The 16931-nt window shown below is 43.5% G+C and overlaps 1 protein-coding gene across 10 annotated transcripts; it reads left to right on the top strand.

Annotated features, from left to right (window-relative positions):
• Nucleotides 1-224: 224 nt before the first annotated feature.
• IFT27 (intraflagellar transport 27) lies at nucleotides 225-16689 on the top strand. Of its 10 annotated transcripts, none has more exons than XR_008973639.1 (8): nucleotides 1043-1079; nucleotides 3633-3712; nucleotides 4779-4838; nucleotides 5511-5570; nucleotides 6552-6669; nucleotides 6946-7055; nucleotides 7260-7479; nucleotides 16553-16689. XR_008973639.1 is itself a non-coding variant. In XM_057420503.1 (7 exons), exons 1-7 carry the CDS (start codon nucleotides 306-308, stop codon nucleotides 13810-13812), a joined length of 636 nt encoding a protein of 211 aa, XP_057276486.1. In that variant the 5' UTR covers nucleotides 225-305; the 3' UTR covers nucleotides 13813-13884. The 10 variants fall into 10 exon arrangements, 4 of the variants coding, with proteins under 4 accessions (XP_057276486.1, XP_057276487.1, XP_057276484.1 ...); XR_008973634.1 differs by lacking the exon at nucleotides 16553-16689 and adding an exon at nucleotides 13639-13861 and having other exon boundaries at nucleotides 7260-8185; XR_008973638.1 differs by lacking the exon at nucleotides 16553-16689 and adding an exon at nucleotides 13639-13861.
• Nucleotides 16690-16931: the final 242 nt, after the last annotated feature.

The raw sequence follows: 16931 nt of genomic DNA on the forward strand, positions 1-16931 counted from the left end.
ACGTACTTAGTTGCTGGGTAGAAACTACTCGCTTGTCTCCGTCGCGCCCCTGCGTTGCCCCGCCTCAGCCACTAGAAGGGGCGGGGAAGGCGGGTTTGACTGACCGGACTTTTGGTGGGCGGGGCAAGCGAAGAGAACCAATAGTAGCTGCGAATAGGTTTGATAAGCAGGGCTCAAAGCCAACCGAGTTGCCCGGGCAGTCGTTTCCTAAAGGAGGCGGGGCGCTCGGTTGCTAGGGCCGCGCTGTTGCTAGGGAGGCAGAGTGTGGTGGTGGCCGCCGTCGTCGTCTTCCCCGCGCCGGGGCCATGGTGAAGCTCGCTGCCAAGTGCATCCTGGCAGGTGAGTCCGGCTCGCCCCGTCCCATGCTCCCGGCCGGCTACAGGAACTTAAGAACGCGCTCTGTGGGGTAGGGCGAGCCCAGCAGCGGGGCGGCGCTGGGATGCCTGGGCCCCCTCAGGGTGTTGGCGGGCCGCGATCGGGAGGAGGCCTGTCTCCTCTCGACCCCTCGTCGAGGGTCGCCCCGACGGAGGATGTGGGGGAAGAGGCGACAGGAGAGGCGGGGAGCTCAGCTCCTTCGGGAACGGTGGAAACCGTGTTTCTGGTTACCTACCGCATATCCTCTCCTACGGTATGTGGAGAATCAAGAGATGTGCTCAGGGAGGGTGTGAAGCATAGCCGGGCCAGCTGAAAGGCATGGATCTGAAAAAAAAAAGAAAACAAAAGAAAGAAAAAGAAAGGAAGAAAGAGAGGAGAAGAAAAAAAGAAAAAGAGTATTTTTACAGTGTGGGAAGGTGGGCTGAGGATGAGGAGAGTGTGAAGGGAGCAGGGTAGACAGCAGAGGCAGAGTTCTGCCTCATGCAATAAGGCTCCCCTTGTACTGAAAGGAAATTCATGTCAGAAATAGGGATGATTCTGAGAGTGAAGAGGAAAGGTAGAGCCTTACCAAAGAGTAGAAGGATTAAGCATGTGTGCTTCAGAAAGACGTCTCTTTTCGCCGTGCAAACTGGAGGTTAACCTGAAACAAAGTGAGGTGAAGACACTGAACTATTTAGTCAGGATGGATTATGGAGTTGCTGGAAGTAAGTACATCTAACTGTTAACACTGCAGAAAGCAAGCTTGTCCTTCCCTCCCCTGCCCCCACACTGAAGCACTGTGCAGCCTCAGCCAGAAGCACAAATCCATAAAACTGTTGTGTGCAGACAACTCCCAGGTTTAACTCTGCTCCAAACCCGTTTTCTTTAATCTTTTATGTTTTTTTTTTTCTTTTTAAGCCTCAGAAGCAACTAGCCATCAACTTACACAAAGCAAAGGTGTGATCTTTGGCAAATGCAAAAGAATTAATGAAGAATTAATCTCCTTTGCACCTCTTTTGACAGCTACTGTGGACAGCATGAGCATCTTGCCTGTCTTCTAGATTTGAAACTTACACATCATTTCCAATCTGAAAGTTTCCATGTCCCAGCATACAGGCTTTGCTTAAGTCTTTCAGGTTTTGTTGTTTAGTGTTACCAAAGGCCCATTCCACAACCATTTTAAATTCACACAGGTTTTCTTTGGATGACCCAGTTATGTGCTTTAATCCTCACTGGGTTTGAAGCCGCCTTCTCAATTCTGTTCACAACACAAACAACAGAAAGGTCCTGTCCCATATGTAGTTCTCCTAAGTGCTACAATAATATCCATGTATTATTAAAAATACATTTTATTATAAATAATAAATAAATGAGGCAAAATAACTTAGTGAAAGAGACAGAAGAGATAGGTAACCACAACAACCTAAAGAGAGCAATAAAATGCAATTACATAGGTAAAAACATCAGAAACCAAACAAGGAGCTCTTGTGTACCTATGGAAATGGTTATGAAGAATAGAGTGGCTCATAGTATTGGGATCTGCACCAAGGTCAAAGAGAACAACAGGGGGAAAGGGCTTTTATTAACAAAAGGGAGACTATTAACTTGACAACAGAAAGCAATTCCTGTGTTATCTCAAGGGTAATTTACAGACACAAAGTAAAAGATACTGTTGTTTGAGCTGACTATGGAGACACTGAAAAGGTTTTCATTGTAGAAAGATGGGGGTAGCAGGCATTTTAGAGACACACTACAGTTTCTGGCAGAATAACAGAAATATGGATGGAATAAATATTGTGGGATGCAGTACTGGCAGATGAGACCAAACTAAATGAAAAGGGCAAGGAAACTTATTTTGGGAAAGTGTAGTGATGTAATGGGCTAAGAGGGTGGAAAATAAGAAGAGAGAAAGAACAACTGCGGGTGTCAAACTGAAGAAAGGCACCGCGTTAACTGAGAATTTGCACTGGATGATGTTGCTGCGGTTTGAAGCAATGGATGCTTCTTTATCTCATTTTACAAAGACAAATCTAATTGTCTATTGAAATACAGAATAGCTTCCACTGAGAACAGAGTGTTGTCTTCAGCACAAGCTTGAACTGATCAGGGAACAAACAAGCTGACTTACCAGATTTTCCTGTCTAAATATTATGAACCCAACTCAGCTCAAAGTAAGCAAGCATGCTAAAAATGTTTAAGCAAGAACTACATTTGGTTAATGCATCTAAAAAGCTGTAATAAGGTCAAAATATAGCCCTTTCTGGATTTATTTATTAACAACATAATATAAAAGACTGGTATTCCAGGCTTGGCTGTCATGAGCATTCCTTTAAGGATAAAGCTAGAACCACTGAGGTATTTAGTTTGTGTTTCCTGTCCTTTGAACTACATCCAGGTTAGTGAGATAATATGTGAAGAGAGGAAAGCCCTTTGGGAACATTAAGTCTTTGTTTTGCAAGGATTATGATATTTTTCATGGAGTGATACGGGCATACATGAATCCTCCAGTTCTCTACTGGTGCACTGGAATTTACGCAGCAGGTCAAAGTAGACAGCTGCCAAGATTATCTGAAGCGTTGTGCAAGCCATACCAGAAAAGCTTGCTCTAGAGGAGCAAAAACTAAAGCTCCTTGGTTTTCCTTCCATACAGGGATGAATCAGCAGGCTCTTTCTCTCCAGCCAAGTGACATTTGCTTCTGTTAGGCTCAGGATGCAACTAATGAGCCACCAGCAGCATTGAGTCAGCAAGAGTTGCTCTCTTAGCAGGGTCAGCAAGAAGAGTTCATTGAGGAATGCTACCAGTTTAAGCAGCTTTGTAGTATATAAATGACCTGTCTCTTCACTAAACTCAGTATATAACACAGATTTGAATCTGGGGAAATGGGTAGTCTAAGGAGAAGAAATAGCCTCCTCTGCAGCCCAGTCTCGCTTATCACATTGTTTTTCTTTGCATGATAACATCTCTGGGAATTTTTCTTAGGTAAAGCCTATAGGGTAGACATGAATTTTAGAACAAACAACAGTTTCACCCTGAACTGAGAGGCCTTTACTGTCATTCATAGGGCAGAAATTTGATGTCAGCACCAGTATGCATATTTGCAATATTAATTTCGTCACATGGGTAGTAATTTTTAGGTTGTTGTATGCTGCTTGTGACAGTTGTCTTGCCTGTACAGTTAGAGTATCCAAACTCCTGTGGCATATGGTAGTAACAGAACTGAGGGAAAATAAGATTCTCCAAGACAAAATAAAAATCTTTTATGGTTTTGGGTTTGCAGGAGATCCAGCTGTGGGAAAGACTGCTTTAGCCCAGATGTTCCGCACTGATGGAGCTCATTTTCAGAAGAACTACACACTGGTAAGCATACAACAGGCTCAAATGTCTTTGAAGTTGCATAAGAAAACAAATAAGGTCTAGAACAAAACAAGTAATATGATTTTAAGTCAAGGCATGCAAGGGGGGTTCTTACAGGATTTTCTTTCTCTTACACCTTGAATTCTGAAGAGAAATAATTGAATATTCTGTCTTTACATTATGTAGATGCTGCTTTTGAAACTTAATGCAGAATAATTCAGTTAGTTTTGTAATTTTCTTGCTGAACCAATGTTTTCACAAGCTTTTGTGGTGTTAGAGAGCTTCCCCCTTTAGGGAGTGCTCTATGAAAAAGCATTGCTGAAGGAGAAAGCTTTTAATTCCAACTATTAAATGTGCGTGTGGACAGTGCGCTTATCACTATGCAAACACGAAGATGTGCTGCATAGCCCCAAGATAATTATAATCTACAGAAACTGTTCCCAGATGAAGAGGATACAGTTTGCAGTCTTTCAGTGTGAGAATCAATGGTGATGACTAATCAGAAGCAGGATAAAAATAAAAGTAAATATAAGTAAAGTAAAAAAAGGAAAATATGAGTGTAGAGGAAAAAAAATCCCATACTAAAAGATATTTATTCATTGAAATAAAGATGGAAACAAGAATTTAAGGATAGAAATAGAACAAACAAACAAGCTACAAAGCAGAATGAGATAAAAGGTGGAAGAGGCACAAATAACCTCAGTCCCATATGTTAGCTGATCACATGGTTGGTGCAGAATGTTCTAAGGTGTGTTTTACAGCAGCAGTAAGATAGTGAATGTTGCCCTGCACGTTTCAGCTAATACTCTTGGCTGTATATAAGCAAATCTCTGGATGTTGGTGGTTCTCTGTTTTTTTCCCCCATCCGAGCAAATCTACGCGGCTTTGACATGTAGGTAGGAGTGTGTTACCAGAGCTGTGAGCAGTATTGCTGAGTTCCCAGCAGTCTTTGTTTGATGGGATTGTAATGATTCACTAGAATTGCCTCAGTCCAATGCGTAGTTGGTATGCAGTTGGACAGGCTTTTAAAAACTCTTCTGATCCTTGTTTTCCTGATTCTTTTTGACAGACAACGGGCATAGAACTGTTGGTGAAGGCTGTATCAATTCCAGAGACAAGTGATAGCGTGGTGAGTTTTTATGTGGCATAAATTAGGTCAGAAAGAGACATCCAGAGCTCAAACTTCTCTTCAGTCTCACTCTGATGGAAGATTGCTCTGCATGGTCATAGGGCCATTAGTTTTCATTAAGGAAATGAGGCTGGTCATGTACAATTGCTGATACTCCAGGTTTAGTTTAATCTTAAAGATGGTTTACATATTTGTGTCCCAACATGACAGTTGAAACCAAAGCTGTTACCATCTTTGTTAGGATTCTCTTCTGTCTTTTAGGACACGCAGGTTTAGTTCGTGTTTCTTAGAACTACAGGAGTTATAACTTAATTACTATTTTTCCTTAATGCCATATATTCCCACTAGTGGAACGCAGACCAACCTGCACATATTCTGTATAAATAGTGCAGGTTACTGTCCCACTCCACATACTCTGTTTCCAGTTGAGATGGAAACAAGACCTGGGGCTTGGAGGTAACTCTTTTATTGATTATACATAAAAAATAACTATTTCTTTTCTCATACTATCTGAACCAGAGTGTTCTCAGTGCGGGGAACTTGTCCCTTAGGGACATGACACTGTTGTACTGAACAAAATGCAGGAGTTACAAGTTCTGGTATTTACTTTCTAAACTCTTTCCCTACACTGCATTTTCCTGGCAAGAGCCTTCTTTCTGCTTCCGTTTTCAGGAATTTTTCATTTTTGACTCTGCAGGAAAAGATCTATTTTCTGAAGTGCTGGAGAAACTGGTAAGTCTTATGTAACAGTCCTCTTCTTCCAAAGAAGCACTTTTGCTTTGAAGATCTGAACTTCCCAGTCTGGCAGATGTAGCAAACTTTGTCTTCAGTGTAAATGGGAGCAATTACTTCAGTTGCCAATGCATCCTGTTCTTCCTGTCTAAAACTTGTAAAAGTACTAGAATACTTTCCAGAGGAAGGAAAGCAGAAAGTCATTCACTTTTCTTAAAATAAATAAATAAATAATAAAGGGATGTTTAACTGATATTCTCTGTGTACTGTTGGTTGAGGTTATTTTTATTTCTTACAAAAACATCTACTTTGCTGCTGCTCCAACAGTGGTTGTTTTTTTTGTGTGCGTGTGTTTCAGAGGTGTGTTTGATCCAACAGGACTTATTCTTGTCCTTAATATTGCCCTTGTTTCTTTCCTTCATGCATTTGTATCCTTACCTGTACAGTTCTCTGTTGTGTCATCTCACTTTGAGGGGTAGAATCAATTAATTGATGCAAGGTTTCATAAGATGGCTAAGTCAACCTAATGAGAAAACTAACAAAATTCATTGCTGTACAAGAGGCAATCCCACTTTTGCCCTTGCACTAGGTCTGGTTCGCAAAAGACCCCTCTAGAAGCTGGCTCAGCTTCTCAAACTGGAAGAAAACCTTTCTACTTTTTTTTTCTCTAGGATTAATTTTGCGCTTATTCAGCATGCAGAATCAGCTTCCCCAGGGATCAGATGAGTGCCAGAGCTGATACAAGTAAAGGAGCAGGACCGTGCAGACAGGAATGGGGAAAGAGAGCAAGGCCACCTCTCCCAGTGCCAGCTATCCATTTAGTCAGCTCCACTGAAATGTGAAACCACAGCCAGGGCATAGGATTCCTGAATGTTAGGCTTTTTATTTTTGTCTTAGCATCTGTGTTTGCCGTGTTTACAGACTGGCTGTTGACCACATCAGTTTCATTAGAGCTGACAATGTTCCTTTCTTGCTGTGCAGTGGGAGCAACCCAACGTCCTGTGCCTTGTGTATGATATCACTAATGAGCAATCTTTCAACAACTGTGCCAAGTGGCTGGAGAAGCTGAAGGCTCAAGCAGCTGGGATGCACATCCCAGGTGAGAAAGTGTGTGGTGATTCTTGTTATCTGCTCTCCTTTTCTGTGACAGCAGTTTTCCCCCTTGAGATGTAGGGCATGTCTTCTCTATTTGCTTTTACCAAAAAGCAGATAAGGTATTAATATATTTCCTTTGTGGAACTTTTTCTAGATACTTCTAGACTATTCTCCGTGCCTCTGACTTTTTCAGCTACTTCTAGACCTGTTCCAGCAGTTATTGCTAGCAAGTCAGCATTTCTGGGCGGTTGTTTTTCCTTTGTGTTGTTTTTTTCTGTAGGTGTTTTACTGGGGAATAAAACAGACCTAGTTGATCGTCGAGTTGTGGACCAGAAACAAGCACAGGAGTGGGCTGAGAAACACGGCTTGGAATACTGTGAGATGTCAGTGGTGAGTGTCTGCTCCTTTCACCATCTGTGGAAGTGGGTCTTTGTAAAGTTATCTTCTCTTTCAGGTAAAGAAAGATAATTGGTGTCTCCTTCCCCTTGTTTGTCATTTAACTCACCCTCAATTTTAATGTCTTCTGTGAAGCAGAGGAGAAATGGTCAAATGCTTATTCCATCTGTGATTCACAACTTTCTTATTTCTTTACAGAAGGAGATGAAAAATTTTGATACCCCTTTCCACATGCTGGCAAAGTCATTCCACCAACTGTACAAAGAGAAAGTGGAAACTTTTCACTCACTAGCTTGAGGGCTGTGACTGGCATGACTTACTTATCCTCGCAGCTTGTTCTAGTGCCCAGAAACCTGCAGGGTGGAATACAGAGTGAAGAAAAGAGATGAGCTATTTGCTTCTTCATGGTCATCTTCTGGTAATTCAAAATAAACTAGAAATAAGCAAGTAGAAACACACTCTTCTGCAGTTGCTACCTCAGCATTCCTTTCATGTCCTCTAACTTGGCTCTGTACTCACTGAAAGTCTGCTAGGTTGGAGGAGGCGGGGAGTAAAAGGGGAGGGCAGAATGGAAATAACCAGCTCTTTGCTTTGATACTGTCATGTGTCTTCCCTGAACAGACTTCCTGCTGCTACAAGGGAGGATTTAGAGGTTTGGAGAAGGAGAGAGGAAGCTGACAGGATGTTTTTCAACTTAAGCAACCCAGCATATGTTGCAGGGCAGGACTGATTTAGCCCTGATGCTTGAAAAGCATTTTCAGTAGGAGGCCTACGCCCTAAAATCAACACATGGAGACCGAGATATGTGGGAACTAGGCTGGTTTTAGGTGTGTTTCTAGGAGTATCCAGTGTTCGAGGCCTGTTTTAACAGCGTTACCCTTATCAGTTGTAGGACTGATATGCTGATGACTAATATGTGCTTGTGACTTCCAGAATCTGGTTCTTTTCTTCAACGTGGCTCACTTTCAGTGCTTGGTAGGAACGGTCTTGCATCTGTACCGCTATCAATTGGTAACGCAGTGCCCTCTGCTGGTCCCAGGTCACAAGGTTTCTCAAGGAGCTACTTCTGGAGGCGAGCAGGACTTCCTGCAGGCATATCCAAACTGGCTGATCTGCAAAATGGGGTCAGATAGCAAGAATATCTCTTTTATTCTAAATACGAGTGCAAAATTTGAAACAAATTCTCTTTTCTCCATGTGTTTTTCATCTTACGTGGTTTTATGTCATTTTTCTTTTTATCAGCTGAACTCAGCAATACCATGCTCTTACTAGGCTCAGATTAGAATGAGAGTCCTCTCTGTTGTTAAACTTTCCCTGCTTGTCCTTGAATTTGGGATTAAAGACCACGATTTTGATGTTGCTAGCGGAAACAGGACTAAGGAAATGAAAGACAGCCCAGCTGAGTTACCGTAACTCAGCCGTGTCTGGCTAGAAGTTTTTTATCAGGAAGGGTAAAAGCCGATAGAGAACTGCTTTTCTGTGGGGAGTACTGATGTTGCATGTGTAGGAGTCTTTTTGCTAATGCAGTATATGAAAGCACCCATGGTCAGGTACTGCCTTGTAACAGCCTAACACTGAGAAGTTCAAAACTGTAACTTTCTTTTCTCCCAGATTGTGTCAGCCTCCCTTGGACATGAGAGGCTGAATTTTGTATTCATAAGTACTACAGTGATTTTTCAGGCAGGCTTTTCAGGAATCTGTGTTTCAAGACTTTTATAAATTCATTTTATAACCACATTTATGCCCAGTGCTAGGAAAAGTACATTGGATTGAATGTAAGAAATACGACTGCAGATGTTGTAGCAGAGTTTATGAAGCACTTAGAGAATCTGGAAAAGCAGCTGGGCTTATTTCACTGGTAACTGTGTGTTTATGCTGGGAATTAACTAGGGAGCATGAATACCAGCTAAAGAGGTTAAGTAGGAGCTCAGCCCAAAAGAAAAGAAAATGTGTAAGTTCTTTTGCTAGAAGCCACCTCAAAAAATGACAGAACCACCTGGGAAAGCTCTTGCTTCCTCTAAAGAAGGAAGGACTCCTTTGTGGGCTTAGGGTAACTAGAAGACTCACTCTTTTTTGAGTTGGATTAGCATTACTGGCATTTGTATCTTACATTGGTTGTCTTGTTAACCCTGGGAGGTGTCTGTTGATTTCCATGGGCTGAGTAGAGTCTCGTCTGCAGGTGCTGATACCTTTGACTGTTAAGAATATTAAGACTAAGAATGAAAGTTATTTTGGATGCTGTGCTGATCTAGTTAAAGAACTAAAGAAGGCTTGATTTGATTTGGTAGCTCATTTCCCCTGGTTCTATTGATGATGTGATTACAGCACAAGACAGATACTTTTTCATATTGAAGATAGCATGCCAGGTGTGTATGCCAGCTGTGACGTGGTATATAGGGGGAATGAATGCCTTGGGAATGGCTGATGAAATGAATCCTATGCAGTCTTTAACCAGGGAGTTCAATCTCTCTGTACCAGAAGGACCTCCCATAACTTCAAATAAACAGTCTAAACGCACCAGTAAGATGAAGATGGGTAAATACTGTTTTATTAAATGAATGCAAAAGCTGGAGGATCTCATTAAGGGAATGCTTGCAGTGGTGCTTTGTGATTTATAGGGGAGCTGCTTTTGAGAGGTTAGTGAAGAAAAATGCATCCCATGCAGGGAAAGATGTATTGCCTGAGAGAGGAAATGTATGATCTAATTAGCTAGCAGTAGGGATTCACCCACTGCCCCTTTCCCTCTTCTCACAGGCCATGACTAGAATCAGAAAAAAGGCTGTGTCTAAAGCATGTTTCCTAACTTGCCTTTGCAGGACTATTTCAAGCACTAAATTAATGTCCTTCAAAGTGGTATGTTTAAGAATAATCATCTCAGTCCTTCCAAATGCATTTTAAAAGCATCATATATTGTCCTTCCTGGCTAATGTACTATATAATACCATCATGGTGAAGGTGATGCTTGTTGCTATTTTCTTAGCTTATACATGACCTTGTTGTAGATACTAGTAGTGAGGAGTGGGTATAGGACATGGGCGCCAAATATGGGAATGCTGTGGAAAACAGTTTTGTGTCTGAAGGAGCTTAGGGTAGCAACTAGGTGAGCAGGCTGAGTTAACAGACTGGGCCATTATTAAGTTTCTCTTACTATGTTCAGTAACTGTTGTGGCCACATCTGTAGAGTGTGAATTCATGTTTGCTGCTTATAGCCTTAGCATCCCTCTGAATTACAGACACTGTGGAGAAGAATAGGATAAAGGCAGGAAGCTGTCTGCTGACCAGGAAGCTTCTTGTCGTGTTACAGCTCCCCTATTTTGTCCAGTTGTGCAGTACTGCAGGTGCTCAGCATGGGTGTTACAACTCAGAGGAGACCCAGCTCAATCAGAACTGAAATTTCAAAAGAAGTGGGAGGAAACGAAAAAAGCCTTTAATTGTTTTCCAGAGATACATTGTCCTTCCTGTTCCTGCTTGCTTGTTTGATTAAACAAAAACATTCTTTTCTCCTGGGAGTCCCTCCCTCTTACCTTTCCTTTGGTCCTTGTGGTTCTGCTGCACAGAATCCCTGTTATACTTGTGCCCTGCTTTACTTAGCTTGATACATCACCAGCTGATTTTTTTTTTTTTTTTTTTTTACCCTTCTAATTTCTGCATTATCTATTCCCAAGGCTGCAAGACATTTGTTCTTAGAGAGATTAATAGATGAAAGAAAACAGAAGTGGAATTTTTAGTCAAATTGTCTTGGAAAAAAAGAGCCTTAAAAAGCTGACTTTCTGAAATTTCACTGGAAATTTGTCTGTGTAAAGTTGTCATGTTAAAGATGCTTTAATGGTTTGGTTTTGTCTTGCCAGGCATATTCTGCTCTGGAGTGAAATGCAGGATATAAAACTCCAGAAAGATTAGGTTTTATTGTGGGAGTTAATAGGAATTTCAAAGCTGATCATACTGTGATAAGATCTGTTCAGTCTTAACAATAGAGTGGTCACTGCTGTTCATAATAAAGCATTAAATATACTGAAATGGGGCTGTCAGAACAGTTTCTTCTATAGAGACTTAAAACTTAAGAAAGGCCATCTTTCAGAAAACTGATCTGATAAATGACACCATTTTGACCAGGGTTATTTCTGATATAACTCCAGTGACTTAAAGGGCTGGATTTGGTCTTTTATGCCAATTGGCTCCCCTGGGTAAGCTTCATTTCTTTACCCACTGTACATCTTGGACCGATCTGACCTGATAGCAAAAGACACATGATGTTGTTGAAAATGAAATACTGCCTTGGGGCAGAAGGATAAACTGTGTGGCCTCCTGAGGTCCTCCCAGCAATGCTTTCTATAATTCTATTAGATTAAGTGGGGAAAGAAGTAGTGTGGAAAGCACAAAACAGGCTAAGTCATAAACTAGCAATTAAACTGGGAGCTGGGCTGGGCTAGGGCAGAACACATACAATCTATCCCAATTAAGGGCTGTATCTCAAGAGAAACAAGGAGCCTGATGCAGGTGCTGACAGCAGGGAAAATGCTGCGTTTCTGTTCTGGAGGCAGCAACTGCTTTCTACTGGTGCTTACACAGATCCATGGGGGTCCATACCGTGCTCAAGGCTCTGCTCTGCTTTTAATAAATACTGTATCTATGATGTTCAGGTGGCAACTGTTTGCAGTTGTCTCCTCTGCCTGCAAGAGGCCAGCAGTGCAATGGCAGAGTATCTCCTAGCAGCAGAAGGACATTCCTATTCTTGACACCTGTGTGATGCCCCCCCCCACCCCGCCCATGCATTTGTTGTCAGTCCTTTTTGCATATCATATCCACTTCTTAATGGAGAATACGCACTTCTTCTTGTTCTTAGCAAGTAATTTTCCTGTCTTGCCGCTGGTACTCCAGGGAAGCTGAGGCTAAGGGACTTCTAGGACCTTCTGGAGCAGAGGTGGAGTCTGAGAGGGAGCTTTTCCAAGGGCCATGTTGGCCCCCGCAACATCTCTCAGCCTAAAGGCACATCATCTCTGTGCTGCTCTCATCCTATTTCCTCCTCCTGCTGTCATCTTGCCTAGAGAACAATGTCTTCTGTGCCAGTTGCCCTTGGCTCTGCTGACCCGGAACAGCAATGCTTGGGGGAGGGAGAAAGAAGATTGCTACCCGATCTCAACTCTTTTCAGGGCTCTTTAGCTGTTGTTATTCCCAATCCAAGTCACCGGAGAGATGGGGAAGTTGCTCAGCCTAGAGTGTAATTTTCTGTCAGAAGACCCCCAGTTGAATCCTGGCAGCCCGATCTTGGCTCTTTAGAGCTTGCTGCAGTGTAACTTTCACAGATACTGGCTGTTCTCGAGAAGAGACTTGGAGTTTTGGTGTTGGTTTGGTTTTGTTTGTTTGATTTACTCCTTGGGGGTCTTTCTCTCATTCCTCTGTCACAGCTTCACATATTTCCTCCCCTAGAGCTGTTTGTCAAGAGAAGCCTGGAATCACTCTCTTTCCTGATCTCTGAGATCAAATCCAAATCTGGCAATGTTGAAAAGGGAAATGTGACAGAGCCTACATGTCAAGCTGGGGTCAGGGATGGGGTCACTTTTGATGAATTTCCCTCCAGCCAGATCTGCATCAATTGGAGAAATGTGGAGCCTGTAATCTTTCTGCACAAGTACTAGAAAAATATACAATATGAGAGCTTCAAGTTAGGGGCAGCAAGCAGAAAGCTGTAAGGGCAGAAATTATCAGCTGCTGTGTCCCAGAGAGGGGACAAGCAGGAGCAATAGGGGAATAGGAATATGTAGGAAAAAGTGGGGTCTGTATCTCTTCATGAAGAGCCCAAAGGTTTTGCTGAGGCAGAGTTGGAGGGGTGGGAACACCTAAGGCTTTTCCCAGCTTGTGGAGTGATGTATGGAAATAAAGTGGGAGGAAAAGTAATTTTTGCATGAGCCATTGAGGGGAAATGAGGATACAGGGTAGAGCTGGGTAATGCTGCAGGTGGGAGGGCAGGTAAGAATTAATAACTGAACAGAGATTTTCAGGGTGAAGACCTTGGGGCCAAGGCCAGTTTGGGGAATTCAGAGCCACGATGAGTAAGTTCAATGGTAACCACCAGTTTAGGTTCAAGAGGTAGGGCATGCGTTAGAACAAGGCAGGATGAGTTAAAGGTTGCATGAGACCAGGGTTCGATAGGGCAGTAGCAAGAATCCAGAATGATAAACCTACGAGTACTACGGGATAAGAACAGCAAGCTGTGATACTGTGAGGAGCAGTGGCTGGAGAAGCCATTAAAAAACAGAGAGGGTAAGCTAAGGACACCATCAGACTGCCAGAGTGGAAGCGTGTGAAGAGCTGTTGGAAATCCAGATTGAGTACAGTTCTTCAGAGGGGATTTCTGAGTGGAGGGAAACAGACGCCTACAGTTGTTACCCCCACGTCTTTGTAGCATTTAAAACACAAATTAGTTCCAGCACTAGCTCAGTTTTCTTTTGCCAGAAAGTGGGGTGATCTATTCTTGTTTAAACCTTTCCTTTTTCTGGGGGGGAGAGGGATGGGAATGACAAAAACTTATGCCTAATTTTGCTGCAGCACCCTGACTACATTATGTTCATCCATTCAGGGAACAGAAAGAGAACCTGCACCTCACCCAAGCAAGCAGAAGTGCCCACTACAACTTGAGCATCGGCTTCCCACAATGAAAACTTCACAGTCAGTTCATACAGCAGACCTCCCCAGAATATCAGTATTTAACCTCAAGCAACAGAAAAATACAATGTGTATGAGATCAATGTAAAGCAGATAGAAATCACTCTTTCATGAATAAAATTAAATACAATAAAAAATGCCTTCCTCTCTGCATGGCAGGCAGGAATCTCTTTTCTGTGTTGGTTTCCTTTCTCTGCTTTCGCTAGATTATTTTTGTTCCTGTGAAGCATCACTCTCAGACTGAGCTGTGCATGGCCACTGTGTGCTATTTCTAGGACTTTTGGTTTTGTGATGTTTGGTGGCTTCAGTCCGGGGGCCGCGAAACTGGAAGTTTTGACATTCAGGTTGCAGCTGAAGCATCAGACATAAAATCAGCTTGTAAGGACAGCAGAACAGAGTATCTAGGAAAGATGTCTTGCAGGGTTAAGATAATGCTTTTCAGTGCTGTTGTCAGCAGAGAGAGATCAGGCTGCAATGAATGAACGTGAAAATGTTAGCTGGGGAAGGAATGCTGCTGGGTTTGGAAACGGGGAGCAAGGTTGGAAACAACAATGTGGGTTTCTTGTAACTGAGGTAAATGCAGAAGGAAGGATTCCTCTTCATTGTCCATGCCTCTTGCTTTTTTTCTTCCTGTCTCTGCACATGAAAGTCTTGCACCTATTCATCCTCACAACTCTGCTCACCTCCCATGTGAACAGCCCTCCCCGTTACCATAATACTGCTTAGATTCCCCTTTCCATGTACTGTTCTTTCCAGGGTTATAAGCTGCTGTCAGGAAAAAAAACCCCACTGGTCTTTCTATCCACTACCCTCCTCTCCTACCCCTTTCCTCTCCATCTGGTGCTAGGCTAGAGTTTGTGCCTTGTTCCCCTGGCACGAAACTGGACTGGTATAGGAGCGAAAGAGCTGTGCCCATGTTGGGTGTGTGTCTCTGTATGGGTGAGGGGCATCTGAGGCAGGCACCCTTTCCTCCTTTTATCAGACCGTGCTCATTTATTATACCATCTGTTTTCCCAGTGCTGGAGATGATGCTGGGGATATGTGACTTGGGGCACTCAGGCAGAAACTGGCCTGCACAAGGCCGGCCATGTGTTTGCCTCCTAGCAATGCAGCGGTCAGCAGCAAATTCTTTGCTGCCGCCTCCTCTCAGTATGGGAGAGAGCAAGTGTGGGCCTGGGTGTGTAGGAGATACAAAGAAATGAAATGTGCAAAAAGGGGGGGAAGAATGGGAGAGGGACTGGGGTACATGTGTATCAGCTGGAGAAAATTGTGGAGACAGATGGGCAGAGTGGGGGAGAAGGAAAGAGGAATGGATTGTAGAGAGGGAAGAAGAACTGGGGAGAATGGACACACAGAAATGGACTGGTTGGGGGAGAGCAAAAGAAAGGCTGTGAAGGAAAGAAACGCAGATTTGTCAGGTGTGTGGTGAGGAGGTAGATAGATTATCTGTGGGGAAGAGATGTGTATAAGCTAGGTACTACAGCAATAGGTAAGTATAACTACAGAGATGGAGATAAATAGTGTGTATATGTGTGTGTTTATATAGGCCTGTGTAAGGGGAGCTGAATGATTGGCAGTAAGGAAGAAGAGCCACAAGGAAAGAGGAGAGAGATAAAGCAGAGGAACAAAAGAGCAAAGGTAAAGATGAACCATGGGGAAAAGAGAGGCATGGCAAGGCAAGACAGCCCTTGCAGTGCAAACAAGAACTGGGATCTGGCAGGGGGATTCGTGTGGGAAGGAGGGAGACTAACAGCACTCCTGTTTGTGGCTGAGGTTTTCTTACTGAGACCTGAGAGAAGATGCAGGGCAGAGATCAGAGCACAATTCCTCAGTACTGAACAGAACCATTTTTATGTGTGCAGGGCTCACTGCAAGCACACAGAGAGACCCAGTGGACCTGGGAGTGTAAATGCCACTGTGCTAGTGCAGACGGTTTCCTGCCTGCTGAACTGCAACGCAACCCTGAGCATCTGCAACCTGTGGACTGCTTCTTTCCAGTTTACCTGCTTGACTGCTAGGAGCTGTTTAGGATGACAGCTCAGGCATTTATCTATCCTTTTCTCCCCCCTCCTCGTGCCCTTTTCCTCACAGTGTACTCACAATGGAACAGGAGGCATGAAAAAGCAGTGCTCAGATTCACAGGCACCTTCTTAATTCTACTGCCTCATGTAATAGACACCACCTTGCTTTGCTGCCTGAGTCGACCTCCCCCCTTCCCTTTGCCCATTTCTTTTCTCTTCTGTCCTTTTCTCTGCCTTTTTTCATCTCCTCCTTTCTGTCTTCATTCAACTTTCTATCATTTAAAATTCTTACTCTTCCCTGTAACCCCAACCCCCTTTCTGTGTTGTGTTCTAGACTCCCAGTTTACATGCCTCCCCTTGTTGTTGCAGCTTATTCCCTCTGGTTGCCCTGTTTCTTTTCTTCTGCTCTTTTTTATCTCTCCCCAGTTCCTCAGTGTCCTCCTGTCTGCGCCTGTCTGCCTGCTTTCCCTCACTCACTGTCTGTCTCTCTAGAATTGGGTTGTGGATTCTGTTGGCATCAGAGCGGGACAAACTGTAAAACCAAGGTTCCCAGAGGGCCAGGTTGTGATCATTTTATTTTTACAATGTCCTTGGATGTGTAAAGGTGTTTGTTTGAGGGGGAGGAGCAGTGCATGTGCTCCATGTGGGAGAGCAGAGTGCAGGCCAGAACGAATGAAGCTTATCACTAATATAGGTCAGTCACAGAGAAGAATCCCAGTGGTCTGGGAAATAGAGAAGTGCCTTGTCTCTTCAGGCTGGCTACTGGAAAGGTGGCAACTGAGCCACCTTTTTTTGTTTATCCAACAGACACAGGAAACCTGGAAAAGTGCCCTGTCAAAGAGTGCAGCAGTGGTGAGCATGGGAGGAGGATCAGCTCTGCACAGGGGTCTGCTCATCTCCCAGCCACCCCCTTAACCCAGGGAATAACCAGCCTGAGATTCCTTTCTGCTCTGAGCTCTTCTCTCATTCATGTTCGTACGTCCTTGTTACACAGTGGGGAACACTGCTGCTTCCCCCTCTGTAACAAAGATGCAGGGAGCTCCCTGTGCCCCCTATCAGTCTTGCTCATTGTGTCAAAGCAGACAACAACAGAGAAAAATAATTAGAGAAGCCCAAATGAGAACCATACACCCGCACCCTTGGAGGATGGGCTTGAGTGTTTGGCCAGCCTCTGCTGGGGTTGGTG

The sequence above is a fragment of the Pezoporus wallicus genome, unplaced genomic scaffold (genome assembly GCF_028554395.1).
Source record: "Pezoporus wallicus isolate ANWC-B61680 ecotype Strahan unplaced genomic scaffold, APGP_CSIRO_Pwel_v1 contig_2871, whole genome shotgun sequence".
In the NCBI taxonomy this organism is placed as follows: domain Eukaryota; kingdom Metazoa; phylum Chordata; class Aves; order Psittaciformes; family Psittacidae; genus Pezoporus; species Pezoporus wallicus.

Coding starts and splice junctions, on each gene's coding strand:
- IFT27 (XM_057420503.1), top strand. CDS start 306: ATGGTGAAGCTCGCTGCCAAGTGCATCCTGGCAG. Junction 4,839..5,510: donor CAGAGACAAGTGATAGCGTG/GTGAGTTTTTAT, acceptor TTCCGTTTTCAG/GAATTTTTCATTTTTGACTC. Junction 7,056..13,638: donor AATACTGTGAGATGTCAGTG/GTGAGTGTCTGC, acceptor TCATCCATTCAG/GGAACAGAAAGAGAACCTGC.